Source organism: Hemiscyllium ocellatum, chromosome 22 (assembly GCF_020745735.1).
Source record: "Hemiscyllium ocellatum isolate sHemOce1 chromosome 22, sHemOce1.pat.X.cur, whole genome shotgun sequence".
Classification (NCBI taxonomy): Eukaryota; Metazoa; Chordata; class Chondrichthyes; order Orectolobiformes; family Hemiscylliidae; genus Hemiscyllium; species Hemiscyllium ocellatum.
Genome location: NC_083422.1, coordinates 49,827,645 through 49,849,464, shown reverse-complemented (window position 1 = coordinate 49,849,464; position 21,820 = coordinate 49,827,645). Strand labels below are relative to the sequence as shown.

The window sequence follows — 21,820 nt, the reverse complement described above, 5'->3', positions numbered from 1 at the left end:
TCACCCGCACTCCCCATCCTCACCCACGCCCGCACTCCCCATCCTCAGCTACACCCTCACCCGCACTCCCCATCCTTACCCACATCCACACCCACACTCCCCATCCTTAACCACACCCTCACCCGCACTCCCCACCCTTACCTACATCCTCACCCGCACCCCCCACCCTTACCCACACCCTCACCCGCACTCCCCACCCTTACCCACACCCTCACCCGCACTCCCCACCCTCACCCGCACACTCCCCATCCTCACCCACACCCTCACCTGCACTCCCCATCCTTAGCCACACCCGCACACCCCACCTTGACCCACACCCTCACCCGCACTCCCCATCCTCAGCTTCACCCGCACTCCCCATCCTTACCCACATCCACACTCGCACTCCCCATCCTTACCCACACCCTCACCGCACTCCCCACCTTTACCCACATATTCACCCGCACTCCCCACCCTCACCCACACCCTCACCGCACTCCCCACCCTTACCCACACCCTCACCCGCACTCCCCATCCTCACCCACACCTGCACTCCCCATCCTCAGCTACACCCTCACCCGCACTCCCCATCCTCACCCTTACCCTCACCCGCACTCCCCACCCTTACCCACACCCTCACCCACACTCCCCACCCTTACCCACACCCTCACCCACACTCCCCACCCTTACCCACACCCTCACCCACACTCCCCATCCTCAGCTACACCCTCACCCACACTCCCCACCCTTACCGCACTCCCCACCCTCACCGCACTCCCCACCCTTACCCACACCCTCACCCGCACTCCCCACCCTTACCCACACCCTCACCCACAACCTCACCCACACCCGAACTCCCCACCCTTACCCACACCCTCACCCACACTCCCCACCCTTACCCACACCCTCACCCACACTCCCCATCCTCAGCTACACCCTCACCCACACTCCCCACCCTTACCCACACCCTCACCCACACTCCCCATCCTCAGCTACACCCTCACCCACACTCCCCACCCTTACCGCACTCCCCACCCTCACCGCACTCCCCACCCTTACCCACACCCTCACCCACACTCCCCACCCTTACCCACACCCTCACCGCACTCCCCACCCTTACCCACACCCTCACCCACACTCCCCACCCTCACCGCACTCCCCATCCTCACCCTCACCCGCACTCCCCACCCTTACCTACACCCTCACCCACACTCCCCACCCTTACCTACACCCTCACCCACACTCCCCATCCTTACCCACACCCTCACCCACACTCCCCATCCTCACCCACACCCTCACCCGCACTCCCCATCCTTACCCACACCCTCACCCACACTCCCCATCCTCACCCACACCCTCACCCGCACTCCCCACCCTTACCCACACCCTCACCCACACTCCCCACCCTTACCCACACCCTCACCCACACTCCCCACCCTCACCCACACCCTCACTTCCACCTTTACCCCATCCTCCTTCAGTGTTTCTCTCCCACTCCCTCATACCCATCATCTGTGCTAAACATTCAATAAACGTGGCAACAGGCTGATTCAGTGGTTAGCACTGCTGCCTCACAGCGCCGGGGACCCGGGTTTGATTCCAGCCTTGGGCGACTGCCTATGTGGAGTTTGCACATTCTCCCCGTGTCTGCATGGGTTTCCTCCGGGTGCTCCAGTTTCCTCCCACAGTCCAGAGATGTGCAGGTCAGGTGGATTGACCATGTCCATAGTGTTAGGTGCATTAGTCAGGGGTAAATATAGGGTAGATGGGATGGGTTACTCTTCGGAGGTTCAATGGAGACTTGTTGGGCCAAATGGCCTGTTTCTACTCTATAGGTAATCTAATCTAATCTAATCTAAAAGTTCACTTGTCCCAGAGTTCGCACACAGCCACTATTTAAATTACTCGACCAGTGGCCAGTGTCCAAAATTCTGGAACTGCCACCCTGCAAACCCCCCTGCCCCCTTTCTCTCTCTCTCCCTCTCCCTCCATCTCTCACCTGCTCCTTAAATATTACTTCTTTGCCCAACCCTTTTATCATCTGTCTAACTAGTTCCTTTTTGCCTGATATTTCTACTTGAAAACACCTAAGATGTTTTGGAATGTCAAATACACTACATAAATGTCTTTGATCATCTGATATAAGAAATTGGAGCAGTCCGTCAGGCTTGTACCTGCCATCCAGTAGAAGTATGGCTGAACTTGGGCTTTAACGGCACCTTCCCATTGCCTTCTAATCTCCTGCTTTAGAGACCAAACCCTGTCTCTTACAGGCTCCAATATATTCAGTGCAGACTCCACAACCATCTGGGGCAGACATTTCCAGAGGTGCAGCATGGAGTTGGATACAGAGCAACGTTTCCTTTGCTCTTAAACCATAAGCAAAGCATTCTCAACTCATTTAAACTGAAAACAAAACTTCCCTTTCAGTGTCCCCATCAAACAATCCAAGGATGTTGCCAGGGTTGGAGGATTTGAGCTATCGGGAGAAGCTGAACAGGCTGGAGCTGTTTTCCCTGGAGCTTCAGAGGCTGACGGGTGACCTTTATAGAGGTTTATAAAATCATAAGGGGCATGGATAGGGTCTTTTCCCTGGGGTCAGGGAGTCCAGAACTAGAGGGCATAGGTTTAGGGTGAGAGGGGAAAGATATAAAAGAGACCTAAGGGGCAACTTTTTCACGCAGAGGGTGGTACGTGTATGGAATGAGCTGCCAGAGGAAGTGGTGGAGGCTGGTACAATTGCAACATTTAAGAGGCATTTGGATGGGTATATGAATAGGAAGGGCTTGGAGAGATATGGGCTGTGTGCTGGCAGGTGGGACTAGATTGGGTTGGGATATCTGGTTGGCATGGGCAGGTTGGACCAAAGGGTCTGTTTCTGTACTGTACATCTCTATGACTCTATGATAAGTACACCACAGTATCAGACTCAGATTTAAGCTCCCTGTACACTGTCCCCATTAAACACTCCTATGACAGGGACAGCATGGGGTTAGACACAGAGTGATTATCCCTCGACACTGACCCATCACACATTCCCAAGACAAGCACAGCACGTGGTGAGAACTCAAGGTCTGGTCTCAATCCTCACTTCTGTTGGAACAATAGCGTAGTATTTGTTGGACTGACCTGTTCCCGCCAGTTATCATCAAGTGAGACATGATGGTTCCGACCTTTCAGCTTCTGAAAGGCCAGGTGGAGATCGGGAAAGTTACGGTTCAGGTCCACTCCTCGGGCATTGGCCCGGCCAGTCAGGTAAGTATTTGCCTCTGAGCCCTGGGGAGCACAAAATAGAAAGACAAGCTTGAAACAGAAAGTTAAGAGAAGCAGAGGGCAGTTGAGCTGTGAGGAAATACACCAACTGGTTTATATTCTTGTACCTCAATAACAGTTTCTCTCAGTGCCTGCCAGTCTGAACTTTATGTACGATGTCTATCCTGCATCTGAATTCTTTGTTCCTTTCTCACTCACTATTTGTCTCTCCCAGACAAACTGTCCACCTTTTCCCTCACTCCTTCCCCTTACCCCTCCTTCTTAAGTCTATCTCCTTGCCCCCATATCCCATGCCTCTGTTTCTTTTCTTCTCTGTTCACCCTGCCCACCATTGTCCAACTCTAAAATAGAGTCAGCCTCATTCCACCCTGCCTCTCTCTGTTAGCCCTGTTCAGCCTTAGCTACAGGAGTACTCTGTCACTCACAGTCATTCTGCAGCTCACATCAGACACAGCAACTGACGCACACAAAATCAAAAGTCAGCTCTCCAACTCTCGGAATTACAAAAGCATCAATCTTCTCCATTTCAAGATGTATTCTTCAACAAAAACACCCGTGCTGGCTACTTAATTCTAATCACACAGTGGAGAGGGAGCTTGGAGGGATTTGACTGCAAGTTAAACCTGTCATTTTGCAGACTACATTTAGCAAAGGAAATCAACCCTGGCATGTCTGTAAAAAGCTACCCAGCCACAGGATGAGATCAGTGTGTGTGTGAGCAGAGTAAACAGTAAGGGAAAGGTTGTCAACCATGGCAGGGAGGGGAGGCACCAAACACAATATACATTCAGAACAATGCAGAAACAACTCTGTATCTCACTCTGTGCTGTACCTGTCCTCTGAGTATTTATTGGGTGAGTGTAGAGTTTCAGTTGCTTTCAGTTCAAAATAGTAGAGAAAGCTTTACTTTCAATCTAAAAAGAGTACGGGGAGCTTTACTGTGTATTTAGCCCCAAGCTTTGCCTGTCCTGGGAGTGTTTGATGGGGACAGCGTACGGGGCAGTTTTAGTAGTGGGCATGAAGCCAGATTGATTACATTTTCAACGTAATTCATTGATCGTCCCAAGGTCAAAAAAGGCTCTCCTTTGAAGTTCTTAATATCTTCTGAAGGTTAGAACCTGTGTCCAATTGATCAGAGACTGGGATTACTAATTAACTGATTGAGTTTAAAACTCCCAATGAGGGAGTCGAGGGGAAAGGGGAACATTCCCATGGACTTGGGTGTGGGTAGGTGACCTGAGTTAATGGCTCCAGCAAAGGAGAAGTTTAGAGAGTGATGTGGGAGCTGAGCGCTGCTTACATTTTCTGTACGGGGTATCATTGAAATTCAGGGAGAGCTGGAGAATGTTTAATGAGGGTAATGTTTGTGATAAGGAAGTGACAGGATGGAGCCAGAACAAGGGGACAAGTTTTGCTTTTGAGAACCTCACTCCCCTAACCTGAGAGAGAGTACATTGGTGGACTGGTGTTGTTGGGAGGATGCAGTGCCCAACAATGCTCCCAAGGCTTTTAGACTTTGATAAATATATTTTTCTAGCGCCAGGAAAACAAACATGTGGCCAACTGTGTATCAACAAGCAAAGCCTGTGAAGGGCAACGCTAACATGAAAAAGAAAATGAGAGGTGGGGCACATAAAGGAGAGTAGGGAGTCTAAATCGAAATAGAGTTGGATGGAGAAATAAACCACTCCATCCCCGGCATGCCCACCTCTCTCTCTAAAGGTATTGATGAACAGCACGTGTTCCCTCTCTAATGTTACCCGGACTCAAATGTAATGCAGAGATGATGCTTTTGGAGAAAGGTGATGACACAAGGGATTGAGTGCTTTATCTCTTCCTTCAGCTCCATTTTGATTTAATCCACTCCATCTTTCCCGATCTCTCCGTCAGCTTTGGTGTTATTGCATTGCCCTTAACAGGCTTTGCCATGAATTAATCATTTGGACCATGAGCGATTTAGTGGTAGTGGTTAATGAATGAAAAAATACCATGGGTGGCAGAAGAAAGCCATTTAGATCACCCTTCTGGATATAAATAACAAAACATAGCCAAAATCCAGGGAGAGGTCTTGTGGTGGAGTGGGCAGCATTCCTGCCTCTACAGCTCTAGGTTCAGGTCCCACTCTAGGGCTTGTTGGTAACTAAAGGTGCATTGAAAGCACAAGCAAACAGTTGGTTATTAACCTGTCAACACACCTATGGCAGGCAGTAAGAATGGGTCAGTGTCCCAGTCCTTGGCACCACATTGAGTGTAGAAGTTGGGACATCATGTTGCAGCTGCACAAGACATTAGTGAGGCTACTTTTAAAATATTGTGTCTAATTCTGTCCCCCTGCTAAAGGAAGGATGTTATTCATCCAGAAAGGGTGCAGGAACGATTTTACAAGGATGTTGCTAGGATTGGTGGGTTTGAGTTATGAGGAGGGACAGAATAGGCTGGGGTGTCAGCGGCCCTATAGAGGTTTATAAAATCATGAGGGGTGTGGATATGGTGAATAGCCAATGTCTTTTCCCCAGGGTAGGGAGTCCAAAACTACAGGACGTACATTTAAGGTGAGAGGGGAAAGATTTGAAAAGGACCTGGCAGGCAACTTTTTTCACACAGAGGATAGTGCGTATATGGAATGAGCTGCCTGAGGAAATGGTGGAGAAAGGTATAATTATAGCATTTAAAATATATTTGGATATGGGGCCAAATGCGTGCAAATGGGACTAATTCAGTTTGGGATAGGTGGTCGGCATGAACAAATTGGGCAGAAGGGTCTCTTTCCATGCTGCATGATTCTGTGACACTAACTACAACCTCTGGTTTCAGGCCGGGGGCCTGTTTTAGAGAAAAACAAACAGCTACAAAAACAGATGTAAGTGTCTGCCTCATTTGTCTCTGGACAGAAGTCAATAGACGTCTTCTCAGTCTCAAAGTCTAACCACAGGAATCCGTAAGCAACTCTGGTTGAAACATTTACCTGATCAGCTGCCACCTCATACCCGTCGGGGTTCATGGAGGGCAGGATGTGTATCCGGGTTTCGTGGATGAGATGGGTAATGCGTGGGTTTCTACGGTTGTACTCGTCACACAGGAACTGTGCCAACTGGATCAGCAGTTCACGGCCCAGCACCTCGTTACCATGCATGTTGCCAACATACTTGAACTCCGGTTCCACTGCAAACACAGGAGGTGACATCAGCAGCAGCAATAACCTTCTCATGTCAGCTTGTTCCTGGCCATCTCCGTCTCTTTTGGACGAGGATACAGTTTAAAAGGAAGACATTCAGCCCATCATGCCTGTACTGGCTACTTGAAGTGCTATCAGTCACACTTCTCCTGCTCTTTAATGCATAGAGTGTAGAATTGTTTCCATTAAGTACATATTCTTTTGGAATGTATTGTTGAGCCTTCCATTTCCTGGTCTGGCTGAACACTCACAATCACAACAATACGCTGACAAAAGATTAAAGTCTGGTTGAAGATTTGTAGCTCGGGTGTCCGTTGTTGTGGTTCTGTTCGCCGAGCTGGAAGATTTTGCTGCAAACGTTTCGTTCCCTGGCTAGGGAACATCATCAGTGCTATTGGAGCCCCCTGTGCTAATGCAGCGCTTCACAGGAGGCTCCAATAGCACTGATGATGTTCCCTAGCCAGGGAACGAAACGTTTGCAGCAAAAACTTCCAGCTCGGCGAACAGAACCACAACAGCTGACAAAAGAATTCTCCTCATCCTGGAATCACAGAAGGAGGCCATTCAGCCTCTTGTCCCTGCATTATCTCTATTATTTAGTGCCTTTTCCCCATAACCCTGCACACCTTTACTAGCCAAATAACCATTCAGTGCCCTCTTGGAATGTCTTATTTGAAGCCGCCTCCACCGTATTTCTACATACCCGACTCCACCTCTAATACTTTTTTCAATAACCCTCCATTTGTGTCCCTCTGATTACTGATCCATTTTCCACTGGAAACATTTGCTCTTTACTGACTATCAGATGTTTTCTTGATTTTGAGCATTTTTGTCAAGTCAGTTTCTCTACACCAAGAAGAATAACCCCAGCTTTCCCACTCTCTACATTACCCAACTCCCTCATCCACAGGAGCTTCCTTCTGAAACAATGGTGCCCAGAGTTCATCTCAGAGTCATACAGCATGGAAACTGACCCTTCGGTCCAACCAGTCCATGCTGACCACAATCCCAAACTAAACTAGTCCCATCTGCCTGCGCTTGGCCAATATCCCTCCAAACATTTCTTATTCATGTACATATCCAAATATCTTTTAAATGTTGTAAGTGTACCCGCATCAATCTCTAGAAGTTCGTTCCACACAAGAATTGCTGCATTTGTAAAATGGTTGCTCCTCATGTCTTTCTTAAATCTTTCTCCTCTCATCTTAACTAGCTGTAGACTGCTCAATGAGGTAGCATGGGGTGTAGGTGAAAGACTAAAATGTAACCAAACAGCTGGAATGGAGTCCCTTGGGAACTGGGCAGGCGTTTTAACCACTCCTGTTCAGCCATTCCGAGCTGGTGATGGTGGTATTGGTGGTGGTGGTGGTGGGGAGGGGGGTGGTGTCTTCATCCCACACCTACCCCATGTCTCCACCATGGAGCCAAGTTCAGAGTGGTGTGCTTTCTGCTGAGGTGGGTATGGTGAGCTGGGCAACTTTCCCCCCTTACTGGCAAAAGCTCCAGCCCCAGAACTGGGATCTCAGGATGTGGGAAACTCTGTTTCTCTCCACAGTTGCTGCCAGACCTGCACAGCATTAACTGTTTTTAGCCCAGAATAAGGGCTCAGCTACTTCAGGCTGAGATGAGAAAGAATTTTTTTGCTCAGAGAATGGGGAGCCTGTGGAATTCTCTATCCTAGTCAGTGGTTACAGGGATCATGCAGTAAGGTGGAGTTGAGGTGGAGAATCAGACGCAATTTTATGAGTCCACTACTATCGAGGAGGTCAAGAGTAGCAGATACATGTGGACACCAACTCCTGCAAGTTCCCCTCCAGGCCATTCACCATCCTGACTTGGAAACATAGACTCATAGAGATGTACAGCATGGAAACAGACTGTTCCATCCAACTCGTCCATGCTGACCAGATATCCGAACCTATTCTAGTCCCATTTGCCAACATTTGACCCATTTCCCTCTAAACCCTTCCTATTCATATACCCATACAGATGCTGTTTAAATGTTGCAATTGTACCAGCCTCCACTACTTCCTCTGGCAGCTCATTCCATACCCGTACCACCCTCTGTGTGAAAAGATTGCCCCTTAGGTCTCTTTTGTATCTTTCCCCTCTCACCCTAAACCTATGCCCTCTAGTTCTGGACTCCCCGACCCCAGGGAAAAGACTTTGTCTATTTACCCTATCCATGCCCTTCATAATTTTGTAAACCCCTAGAAGGTCACCCCTCAGCCTCCGACAGTCCAGGGAAAATAGCCCCAGCCTGTTCAGCCTCTCCCAATAGCTCAAATCCTCCAACCCTGGCAACATCCTTGTAAATCTTTTCTAAACCCTTTCAAGTTTCACAATATCTTTCTGATAGGAAAGAGACCAGAACTGCACGCAATATTCCAAAAGTGGCCTAACCAATGTCCTGTACAGCTGCAATATGACCTCTCAACTCCTGTACTCAATACTCTGACCAGTAAAGGAAAGCATTCCAAACGCCGCATTCACTATCCTATCTACCTGCGACTCCACTTTCAAGGAGCTATGAACCTGCACTCGAAGGTCTCTTTGTTCAGTAACACTCCCTAGGACCTTACCATTAAGTGTATAAGTCCTGCTAAGATTTGCTTTCCCAAAATGCAGCACCTTACATTTATCTAAATTAAATTCCATCTGCCACTTCTCAGCCCATTGGCCCATCTGAACATCCTAGGATTGAATTAAAAGAATTAAATTTGGAGCAGCCTTAAATGACTGAATGGCCTGATCTGGTTTCTGAAGTCTCCATGATAGTGTTCCTTGAATGAGATTGCAGCATGAGTTTGAGTGAATACTTTGGACCCCAAGAGAAGAGGCGGGGCTGGGCGGGTGGTGTAGAGCAACTAACAGGTAGGGGCTTTGTGCAGCCCTGGGTTACTGCCAATCTGCACACATTGCTAGACACCAACAGTCTTTGTGCAGGGTTCACTCGGAAACAGTGAGTCCTCTCTTGTGAGGCATACAAAGTACAGAGTGCAGACGTTTCTGGACCAGCAAAGCTGAGAGATCAAGTTCATGGTCCTGTGGGCTCACCACAGCTGGAGGGTGGGCTGGGATGAGAGGGAGACTGAGTGGCCAACCACAGAGTGAATAAAAGCAGAAACAGCCTGTTTTAACTATTCAAAAGAAACATGACACTAAGCCTCACTCGTTGGAGCAGGTAATGACACTGTTAGCTGTATTGCTAGGATTTAATCTGTGGTTACTGACACTTGTTTTGTTAGTCTGGGAGTGATGCCTCGATTAGGATACAGTGTTCCTGGATTAGGCAGTCTTCCTTCCTCTTTATCTGCAGCCCATTCCTTGTTTATTACCTATGTATTATACAGGCCAAACTGGCTGTGGCAGAGGGATATCACACTGGACGCTCAGAGCTGGATTGTAGCATGGGTTAATGTCCTCACTCTCACACACAGACATGACAGCGCATAAATCAAATTAAAAAATCCATCTACTGATCAGAGCAGGAGAAGAACTAGAGGCTGCATGAGGTGCTACAGCTTGGACAGTGGGTTTGTAAGGCAGAGTGATGCTAACAGTGTGGGTTCAATTCCCACACCAGCTGAGGTTACCACAAAAGACTCTCCTTCTCAATCCTTCCTCTCGCCTGAGGCATGGTGACCCTCTGGGTAAACCACCACCAGTCGTCTCTCTCTCTCTCTCTCTCTCTCTAATGAGACAGGACCCCTATAGTCTGGTAAGACTATGGTGACTTTACCTTTACTGTTCCCCTCCACCCTAAAACCTCTCATTGTCCTTCCTCATGTGTCTGTTCTATCAGTGTTGTTCCTGCCCCTTTCCACCAGACAAACAGCGCTAATCATTCACCATCTCCGCAGGGACACAATTACAGCAGCACTGTTTAGATGATAGGATGTGACTGGTGAAGTCACACTGGGGTTCTGTGCTGAGACCTTGGCTATTCACTGCAGGTATTAATGAGTTAGATGGTGGGGTAGAGTTACAAATCAAAAATTGCTGATGACAAAGTGGTACTGCCAACAGTGCAGATCAAAGTTGAACATTTCAAAGAGATGTTGATAGATTAAACAAATGGATTTTACACAGCAAAGAGTCATGATATCTACATTGAATGTGAAAACGGTTCAAAAGAATCCTTTCTAAATAATGAAATGCCTTAAACGGTGAAACTCCAAAGAGACTTGGAGTTCCAGGGACACAGATCATTGCAATATCCTAAACAAATGCCTTTGAACAAAAGGCTAGTAGAATGCTGACCTGTATCTCTCAAGATCTAGAATGCAAGGAGTTACAAGTTGGACATCAAAGAGTTCTAACAGTCATGCCAGACTTGAAATGTTAACTCTGTTTCTCTTTCCACAAATACTGCTGGACCTGCTGAGTTTCTCTTGCATTTTTCTGTGTTTGTTTCAGCTGCACAAAACCAAGGTTAGACACACCTGATGTCACAGTGAGCAGCTCTGGGAAAGAACAACTGGCCTTGGAGGGTGCAGTGTTAATTATCATAAGTACACCAAGATACTCGAGATTAGATTATGAGGAGAGTTTAGACAAACTTGGATTGGGATTTTGCAAGTTAGGGTTGATGTAATTGAAATATTCAAGACATTAAGGGGAACAGTTGGGTAGGCAGAGACAGACTGTTTCTGCTGATCTGTGGAATCTAGGTCTTGGGCAGTGTCTTAAAATGAGAGCCTTATATTCCAGGAGTGAAATCAGGAAACATTTCTATACACAAAGATCAATAGAACTCTGGAATTCTCTACCATAAACAAGAATTGATGCTGAATACATTCATATTTTTAAATCTGAGCTGGATGGCATTTTCATAACCAAAGATATTAAGGGATATGAATGAAAGTGGAGTTATATCACAGTTCAGCCATGCTCTCATAGAATGATGGAATAGGCTGAAGGGGCTGAATGGTCTCCTCCTGATCCATTCCTAAGTGTATTAATGATATAATGTAGCCCCATAAATCCTTTCTGCTTATTATATCCTCTTTCAATTTAAATCCCTCAGCGTTTCATCTTTGAACCTGAGATCTTGTTCATTACTGGTAATCAGCCATTCTAAACTAGGGTATAGCCCATGACCCTGGTAGTAGAATTCAGTAAAAAATTAGGTCTGCAGATGCTGGAGATCACAGCTGAAAATGTGTTGCTGGTCAAAGCACAGCAGGCCAGGCAGCATCTCAGGAATAGGGAATTCGACGTTTCGAGCATAAGCCCTTCATCAGGAATGAGAGAGAGTAGCCAAGCAGGCTAAGAGAGGGAGGAAGACAGCTTCTTCAAGGAAGGCATCCTTGCAAGAGGATTCGCAGTAGGTTAAAATCTTCGAGTAAAAAATGAGGTCTGCAGATGCTGGAGATCACAGCTGAAAATGTGTTGCTGGTCAAAGCACAGCAGGCCAGGCAGCATCTCAGGAATAGGGAATTCGACGTTTCGAGCATAAGCAGTATCAGCAGTAGAATTCAGTATCGCATTTACCCAGCTCGCGGTTATTCAATCAGTAATTAGGGAGCAGCGGAAAATGTTTTGGTTTAAACACAGGTTGAAGCATCTGTTGGAGCTAGAGCAAACGATAAAGAATGGAAATCTCTCAGTTGTTGCTGTCCTCTCATCCCATTCTGTCTTGCTGTTACTCAAAGACATCTGCTGCTTGACACTTGCAGGAGGCAATTCGACACCAGCACCATCCATTATAGGCAGTAGTGACTGTCCTGACCTCGTCAGTACTGCTTCCTTCTCTTCTTCTTCCTGAACTTTAACCCCTTTGCCCTACACCCCATGCCCCTGAACACCACCAACCTCCAACTTGTGGAACACAGTTTGGCATACTCTCCTCTGTTACCTGAGTCTTCATGAGCATCTCCAGCCCAGACAGCACCCAGATCTCTACCCTTAAAACCCAACCATCATGCTTTGTCTCAAACACCTCATCTTTCTAATAACTCTGGACTCTTTCTTTCCCCCTTCGAGGGAATTTCCGAAGCTGGTTGGGAAAGAGGACAGAAAAACAAGAAACTGAGAACAACAAGTTTTGGTTAAATAGGAATATTAATGATTGCATGTACACGTGCAGATCAGCCACAATCTAACTGAATGGTGGAACAGGTTCAAAGGACTAAATGGCTTGCTTCTATTCCCATAGAATCAGCTGGAGAGGCTGAATAGCCTCCTGACTTTTGCGTTTGATTCTTGACCCATATTTCTCAATGAAAGAACACTGATGGTTTTGCAATATGTTGTTTAAAGCAACAAGACAGAAACTAAAACTGGTATTTCGGACGAGCTCTGATGGAGTCTGCCCTCCACAGTTGGCCCAAAGAATCAGACTAAACCACATCTTCTTCAAAAACAGTTGAGGGTGCCTCAAATATCAGTGGGACACCCAGTCAGTTCTGATGCTGAATTGGAAGTGGATCTGGTGCTGTGATTGAGAGGGATCTCACTTCCAATCTTAGGAACTTCTCCCTCATAGCTCTCGGTTCCAAATTCATCTGGACCCCCAAAAGATGCCAACTGACTAAAAGGAGGGGGAGGACCGTAGAAGCCGCAGAGGGCTAGGGGTAAGAGAGGGCAGTGGGTTGTCAAGTCGCAATATGACAAAACCAACAGTCTGGGGAGAAGGGAGGAAGGGTCACATAACATAACAAAAGCACAGAGAAGAACAAAGGGGAAAAAGAATCACAATGGATACTGATGTAAATGCTCCAATACAAGAGGATTCAGGTGGACAATGCGGGAATTAGGAATGAGGGAAATTTGGGCTAGAGCATCTGTGTCATCTACAGGAAATTTGGAAATCAGGAAATATCACCAGGGAACCACTGGAGCATAAATGGTTGGAGTTAGATGATGGGGGGAGGGCAGTGGGGGAAGAGATAGTGGAGTGGTGCTGGTGAGGGGGTGAGAAGGAGCATTTTGGAGATAAGAGTGAGATTGAAGATGTGATTTGGGAGAGTGAGGGTGTGATTTGATGTGAGTGTGGCCTTTCGGGTAGAGATAAGTGAAGAGGGTGGATTTTGGGTGAAAAGGGTCGGGGTGAGGGTGAGATTTAGGGGAGAGTGTGGACGTTGGGAGGGTCATGTGGGATTTGGTATGAATGTAGGTTTAGGGGCAGGGATGAGGATAGGCTTTAGGGGGAAAAGGGTGACATTTAGCAGAGAGGGTGGGTTTTGGTAAGGCGGTGGTGGGATTTGGTGTGAGTTTTGGTGGGTTGAGACTGGAGTGAAGTGGAGTTTGGGGATGAGGTCGGAGATGGTCTGTCTCCCTCCAGCTGTGTAGCCCCTGGTACTCACACAGCTCATGGATGCCGGGGTTGTCGCTGAGCTCCAGGACATAGAGGTGCCGGCCCTGGGCACTGCGGCCAATGCTGTAGAGGCGGCTGATGAACGGACACTCGGATTGGACCCGGAGCAGCGCACTGACCATTTCCGGGTACCGGTGATGCTGGAACTCCAGCGGCAGCACAGGGTGCAGCAGTGCCGTCAGCACCGCCAGCTTCCAGAGCCCGGGCTGCATATTCCAAACTGCCAGCTCCTGTCTGTCCCACCCCCCCCCAGTCACTAGCACCAAAACCCGCCCCTCTATCTATCACAGGCAGCTCCTACCCTCCCCGAACCTGCAACAGGCACCGCTCAATCACAGGGCAGGTCCCTTTATTTAAAGGGACAGCGCCTCCCAAAAAGCTGCAGGCACTTCTGTCCTAACGTTAGCCACTGCACCACTTACAGAAAAGCGCCTCTCTTTTTCATTCATACTCTACAACAACTTGCATTGCCATAGCATCCTCGCCACGCGAACGTCCGAAGTTGCTGTACAAGAGCGGGAATAAACACAAACCTGACAGCGTCCCAGAACAGATATTTTGATAGGAGACCAAAAGTTTGGTTAAAGAGCTCACTGTTTTTAAAGTCTTCGGGAGAGACCGCGTTCAGGTTGCTTTATGTATAGAGTAACGATCGCTGGCAGTAAATTACAGACTGGAATTTAATCCAGGGGTTCAGGGGAGGTTATATAAAGAGCACCAGATACCTGGGAGTGAGGTACAGACTGGAATCTAACCGAGAAGTTTGGGGTGGTTCATGTATAGAATAGGGCGGCACAGTGGTTAGCACTGCTGCCTCACAGCGCCTGAGACCCGGGTTCAATTCCCGCCTGAGGTGACTGACTGTGTGGAGTTTGCACGTTCTCCCCGTGTCTGCGTGGGTTTCCTCCGGGTGCTCCGGTTTCCTCCCACAGTCCAAAGATGTGCGGGTCAGGTGAATTGGCCATGCTAAATTGCCCGTAGTGTTAGGTAAGGGGTAAATGTAGGGGTATGGGTGGGTTGCGCTTCGGCGGGTCGGTGTGGACTTGTTGGGCCGAAGGGCCTGTTCACACACTGTAAGTAATCTAATCTAATAACAGAACCCCAGGAGTGAGTTACAGACTGGAAGCTAATCGAGGAGTTAGAATAAAATATAGTCCTGAGTGATTTATGGACTGGAACCTAATCCAGCGTTTTGGGTGATAGGTCCATGGTCTGAGTGTAATTATTTGATATGTTGTTTACTCCACTGTTTGACCGCGTTTACCTGCTGTCGCAAGGCCGCTGGGAATGATGTTGCAGTGGGTGTTTCATAATCAGTGGGTCAATGGTCGGCTGATGCCACAAACTCATAATCATAACAGAGAAAGTAACCCTTTGAGGCCTACAGCCAATCACGCCGATTTCTAAAATTCAGTACTCAACTTTGTACCAGGAAAGGACCCTGACAATGGGGCGAGTGACTGGACAGAATATTGCTGAAGAATCTCATAGGCCACTGTCTGTTGAGGATACCTTTCACCCTCAGCGTATTCACGGCTGGGCTGTGTCACTCTCCAATTGATTGAAGCATGTCTCAGTTTGAACTACGTGACATTTCACCATTGCAGCTTACGGCGAGAGGCAGCTGTCTCTTATCACTGAGGCAGAACGTGTGTGAGCTCAATCCCCCCACTCACTAACCTTCTGGTTTGCAGTTCTGAGGGAGTGATGCACGGTCCCAGATCTCGTCTTTTAGAAGAGATGCTGAACTCCTGCCCTCTCAGGTTGCTCTAAAAAAATTCCATGCCTCTGTTTTCGAAAACAGTAGGAGAGTTATGCCAGGTGACCACGCTGATATTTAGCCCTCTCACTAAGAACATAGCTGCAAATGGGCTGCTATATTTCCTACATTACCTGTATCTACACTTAAAAACAAACCCTTTAGTCAATGATATGGCGCTTTGAGATATTCTGAGGTTGAAAGGTACTGTTAAAATTTGTCACTTGCTGGGCAAATTGCCAACAGAATAGCAACAGTTCAATGTGTCTAAATCTTGTGTATCCTTCAATTCTGCTGCAAATGTGTTACTGGTCAAAGCACAGCAGGCCAGGCAGCATTCTCTATTCCTGAGATGCTGCCTGGCCTGCTGTGCTTTGACCAGCAACACATTTGCAGCTGTGATCTCCAGCATCTGCAGACCTCATTTTTTACTCGAAGATTTTATCCTTCAATTCTGCCCTACAGAGATTTTCCCAAGATGGGAAGGTAGAGGTGTTCTGGCAGGGCTTTTGTTTATCTATCCAATGGTGCAGTGGCAAGTAGGTAGCTATTTTCAGCTTCTACTTCACCCTGAGAGAAGGTGAGCAGCAATTGTTAGTCCAGGTGATGTAAGCATCACTGAAATGGGTGCTAGTGAGTTTTTAATATCATGAAGCTGATCCCACATTGCCACAAGGGAGGGAGTTCCAGATTTTGACCCGGCCACACTGAGGGAACAGCAATATATTTCCAAGTCAGGATGATGCATGGCTCAAAGATGAATTTGTAGATGGTGGCAGTGTTCCCATGTATCTGCTGCCTTTGTCCTTCAGGATGTTAGAGGTTGCAGGTTTAGAAAATGCTGTCTAAGGAACTAAGAAAGTGCATCTAAGAATGGAACACATTGCCACAACGGTGCATTGATTGTGAAGGGAGTGAATATTAAAGATGGTGGTTGTGGTTCCAGCCAGGCAGGCTGCTTTATCCTGGGTGGTGTGGAACCTCTTGATTATTGTTGGAACTGCACTCATCCAGGCAAGCAGGGAGTATTCATACACAATCCTTCCTGATTTGTGCCTTGTAGATGGTGGACAGGAATTGGGAAGTTACTCATTGCAGAATTCCCAGCCTCAAGGAGTAACAAGTTTACATGGGCAGTTTCCAGTGTAAATATTTACATTTTGTCATAATCCTGGATATAAGTTGACAGGAAAGGTCTGACAATTTCATAAACCATTGTGTAAAATATCAGAGGTGAGCGACGTTTGGAATGCAGACAAGTAACTTTCATTTTGCATAGCAATTATAATTTTTATTTATTTTTCTTACAAAATATACATATTTGGATGGCTAAGCAGTTAATCTAGCAGGGCGAAGGAGATCATTGCACATTGAAATTACAGAATGACCTCAGTACATGATTGGAACAGTACATGCCGTCACAAACCCTCATATACAGTCCGTTATCCGGATTGACCATGCAGGCTGGAGGTCACGCAGATTCACTGAGATCCTTGACAGAGACAGGTGTTTGGCTCAAGTGTCTCGTGAAAGTGTCAGTGGATGGATGGTGTGGCGCCTGGCGGGGTGGTGGGGAGCAGTCGCTGCTCGGTGGCCAGAGAAAGGAGCATCACAACAGTAGGGATATGGGCCTGGGTAAACAGTCTTGTCCACCAGAGAGTGACGATTTGGGGTGGGAGTGACTCTCTCGGGACCTATTGGCAAATCTAGGTGGACAGAATCTGAGAGATTTTGTGCAGATTTCAAAAGTAGATGCTAGATATCTTGGAGGGGGCTGAAGGAAGAGAGATTATTCCCAGGAACTGCCATAGGGTTACCTGGCAGAACTTAGGCACTGGACAGTTCAAGGGGCCAAGAGCACCAATTGGACCACACAGGCAATGAATGAATGAAATCATTGCTCACAGCTAAAGGACGCAGTATTCCATCATTACGTTTCATGTCATCTCCATTCCAGAATAAAGGGTTGTACATTTAAAGCAGGAATGAGGAGGAATGTCTTCTCTCAGAGAATTCTTTACCACAGAGGGCTGTTGAGGCTTGGTCATTATTCAAGGCTGCGATAGACAGATATTTGACCAGTAAGGGAATCAAGGGTTCTGGGGAAAGGCAGAAAAGTGAAGTCAAGGATTATCAGGTCAGCTATGATGTCAGTGATTGGTTGAATGACCTACGTTTGCTGCTGTGTGTTTTGTTCTTATGATCTCTGGTGAAGGGCAGATCTTACTGATTTCCTTGGATCGCCCGGTGCCTGTGTTGGACCCAGTGACCACATTTAGGCCACCCAGGGTGGATTGTGAGGATGAATCAGGCAGTGCAGCTTGGAACAGGTGAGTTTAGGCCACTCCCTAAACCCCACAGAAACAACAAGCAGTCACCACAGAGCTATACTTCCTTCATTAATCATTTGTGTTTTGCTCAGTGTAGCTTTCATGCTATGAGAAAATGGAACACTATAGGATGGGGCTAGATACAGAGTAAAGCTTCTTCTACACTGTCCCCATCAAACATGCTGAGGACATGTACAGCATGGGGGCATCCGCAGAGTAAAGCTTTCACTACACTGTAACCATCAAACCTTCCCAGGTCACATACAGCACGGGGTAGATCTAGAATAAGGTTTTTTTCTACTCTTTTAAACTGAAAGTAAAGATTCCACGATGCTGTTACCATCAAACACTCCCAGGACAGGTACAAAATAGGCTAGGTGCAGAATAAAGCTTCCTCTGCATTGACCCCCTCAAATACTTCCCCAGGTCACATTCAGCACAGCGTAGATTCAGAATAAGATGCATTTGACACTGTCCCCATCAAACACTCCCAGGACAGGTACAGCATGGAATCAGACACAGAGTTAAGCTTGTTCTAATAATTTCAACTGAAAATAAAGATCCCTTTACATTTTTCCTATAAGCACTCTCAGGGAAAGTTTCCATTTTCACAGATGCTGTCAGATTGGCTGAATGTCTCCACCACTCTCCGTATTCTAACTGCTGAAAAACGATTCCCTCATGTCACTTTTAGCAGTCCTTATACCAGTATCTTCTGGTTCTGAACCATCTACCTATCTGTCTCTGGCCTCCTCACAATTGTGAACGCCTCTAACTGGAGGGTAAGAATAGTTAAAACCTGGAAAAGAATGCACTGGTCATATTAAGCCTGAACTATACAAGACGAGTTTGAACAATATCTGTAGGCTTTGTGGTTTCTCCACGTAGGAAATTGCCTCTTGATGTACTCTTCTCGGAGGAGAACAGCTGAGCTTCTCGCATCAAGTAAGGCCCTTCATTCTGGAGTGGCAGATGGTTGTGCATATAGTTGGTTACACTTTTGCTTTCCTCACCCTTGCCTCAACTCACTAAAACACAGCTCAAAATTACTCCAGTGCTGTTCAAACTGGAAAGGCCACTTCTATATTCGTGAAAGCATCAGCCAGATCTGAAACCCCAGTCTAAATTCTGCCTCTGTTTAGTTTTCTGCGTTGATTAACGGCAAGACCCAACAAGAGCTTTCTTCATATGTAGAGCAGGAAATTCGAATGAAGTCTTTGTCTATCATGCAGAACAGTTTTGTGAGATGTTTAATTGTGTAATGCAAAGGCCTGTATGACTGGAAAGCAATCAAATGGTTAAAATTTGTAAACAGACCCGATCAATAACTCGGAAGGCCTCGCTCGCCCCAAGTATTGATCCATCTGTCGCAATTCAGGTTCACATTCTGGGGTCCCAGAAATAAGACATGATCCTGTGTTCAACCTTCAAAACCAACAAGAATAGTGGAAAACAGTTTTTAAACGAGCGTGGAAATGTGGTTTCTGAAATCCCTTTGTTCCAAAATGTTATACCCCTCCCCACCCACTCCTTTCATTTATAAAATGATTTGCACCACCCTACCTCTGGCATCTTCACTTCCTTAGCGATCACTTGGTCATATGGAACTCTAATATCACTGCAAGTAAGGACATGTTTCTGAACATAGAACATGGAAAAGTGCAGCACAGAACAGGCCCTTTGGCCCACGATGTTGTGCTGAGATTTAATCCTAATGTAAAATATAGTAACTTAACCTACGCACCCCTCAACTCACTGCTACCGATGTGCAAGTCCAGCAGTCACTTAAATGTCACTAATGACTCTGCTCCCACCACCACAGTTGGCAATGCATTCCATGCATTCACAACTCTCTGCGTAAAGAACCTACCTTTGACATCTCCTTTATACCCTCCTAATATCTTCAAACTATGACTTCTCATGCCAGTCAGTCCTGCCCTTGGGAAAAGTCTCTGGCTTTTGATTCTATCCTCTCATTATTTTGTACACCTCGATCAGGTCTCCTCTCTTCCACCTTCTCTCCAGAGAAAAAAGTCCGAGCTTATTCAACCTTTCTTCTTAAGGCAAGCCCTCCAGTCCAGGCAGCATCCTGGTAAACCTTTTTGCACCTTCTCCAAAGCCGCTGTATCTTTCCTATAGTAGGGCGACCAGAACTGGACACAATATTCCAAGTGCGGTCTCACCAGGGACTTGTAGAGCTGCAGCAAAGCCTTGTGGATCTTAAACTCGATCCCCCATTAATGAAAGCCAAAACACCATATGCTTCCGTAACAACCCTATCCACTTGGGTGAGAACTTTGAGGGATCTATGTACTTGCACACCCAGATCCCTCTGCTCCTCCACACTGCCAAGAATCCTGTCTTTAATCCTATATTCAGCATTTGAGTTCGACCTTCCAAAATGCATCACTTCGCATTTATCCAGGTTGAACTCCATCTGCCATTTCTCAGCCCAGCTCTGCGTCCTGTCTATGTCACGCTGCAGCCTGCAGTAGCCCTCTATATTATCGACGACACCTCCAACCTTAGTGTCATTTGCAAATTTACTAACCCACCCTCAACCTCCTCATCCAAGTCATTTATAAAAACTACAAAGAGCAGAGGCCCAAGAGCAGAGCCCTGCGGGACCCACTCAACACTGACCTCCAGGCAGAATACTTTCCATCTACAACCACTCTTTGCCTTCTGTCAGCCAGCCAATTCTGAATACAGATAGCCAAGTCTCCCTGTATCCCATACTTTCTGACTTTATGAATGAGCCTACCATGGGGAACCCTATCAAATGCCTTGCTGAAGTCCATATACACCATACCCACTGCTCGACCATTGTCAACCTTTCTTGACACCTCCTCAAAGAACTCAATCAGATTTGAGACATGACCTGCCCCTCACAAAGCCATGCTGACTACCTTTAATCACGCTATGCTTTGCCAAATAGTCATAGATCCAATCACTCAGAATTCTTTCCAAAACTTTGCTGACCACAGATGTAAGACTGACTGGTCTGTAATTGCCAGGGATTTCCCTATTACCCTTCTTGAAAAGAGGAACAATATTCGCCTCCTTCCAATCCTCCGGTACGACTCCCTTGGAGAGTGAGGAGGCAAATATTCTCGCCAGTGGCTTAGCAACCTCCTTTCTTGCTTCCCGGAGCAGCCTAGGATAAATCTGGTCTGGCCCTGGGGACTTATCAATCTTAGTGTTTTCCAAACTTTCTAGCGCATCAACTTCATCAATCTTGATCTGGTCAAAACTGTATCCCAGCTCCTCAAAGTTTTCATTTACAATAAGTTCCCTTTCCTTGGTGAAAACTGAAGCAAAAAAATCATTTAGGGCTTCCTCTATCTGTTCAGACTCTACGCACAAGTTCCCTTCACTATCCCTGACTGGCCCTACCTTCTCCCTGATTGTTCTCTTATTCCTCACGTATGAGTAAAATGCCTTTGGGTTCTCCCTAATCCTTATTGCCAAGCCTTTTTCATGCCCCCTCCTGGCTCTCCTCAGTCCAATTCTAAGCTCCTTTCTAGCAAGCCTGTAATCCTCTAAAGCTGTGCTAGATCCTTGCTTCCTCCACCTTACGTAAGCTGCCTTCTTCCTTTTGACGAGAAGTTCCTCTGTTCTCATCATCCAAGGTTCCTTAATCTTACCCCTTCTTACCTGTCTCAGAGGAACAAATTCGTGCAACACTCGCAACAACTGCTCCTTAAATAGTCTCCACATGTCTGTTGTGCCCTTTCTGTGGAACAATTGCTCCCAGTCTGTACTTCCCAACTCCTGTCTGATAGCATCATAATTTCCTATTCCCCAATTAAATATCTTCCCTTGGTAACTGCCCCTTTCACTCTCCAAGGCTATGCCAAATGTGAGGCAGTTGTGATCACTTTCACCAAAGTGCTCTCCCACTGCGAGATCTGACACCTGTCCTGGCTCGTTGCAGAGTAAATGGCCTCTCCCCTCGTCGGTCTGTCTACATACGAAGTTGT

At 47.0% G+C, this 21,820-nt stretch overlaps 1 protein-coding gene across 1 annotated transcript in view; it reads right to left on the bottom strand.

Annotated features, from left to right (window-relative positions):
- cpn1 (carboxypeptidase N, polypeptide 1) overlaps positions 1-13,960 on the bottom strand; it is a 31,109-nt gene extending 17,149 nt beyond the window's left edge. Inside the window, exons 1-3 of the mRNA XM_060842200.1 lie at positions 13,738-13,960; positions 6,218-6,414; positions 3,109-3,255 (exon numbers count right to left, since the gene is read on the bottom strand). Coding sequence (XP_060698183.1) covers positions 3,109-3,255; positions 6,218-6,414; positions 13,738-13,960 — 567 coding nt within the window. The remainder of the gene's footprint in view (positions 1-3,108; positions 3,256-6,217; positions 6,415-13,737) is intronic.
- Positions 13,961-21,820: the final 7,860 nt, after the last annotated feature.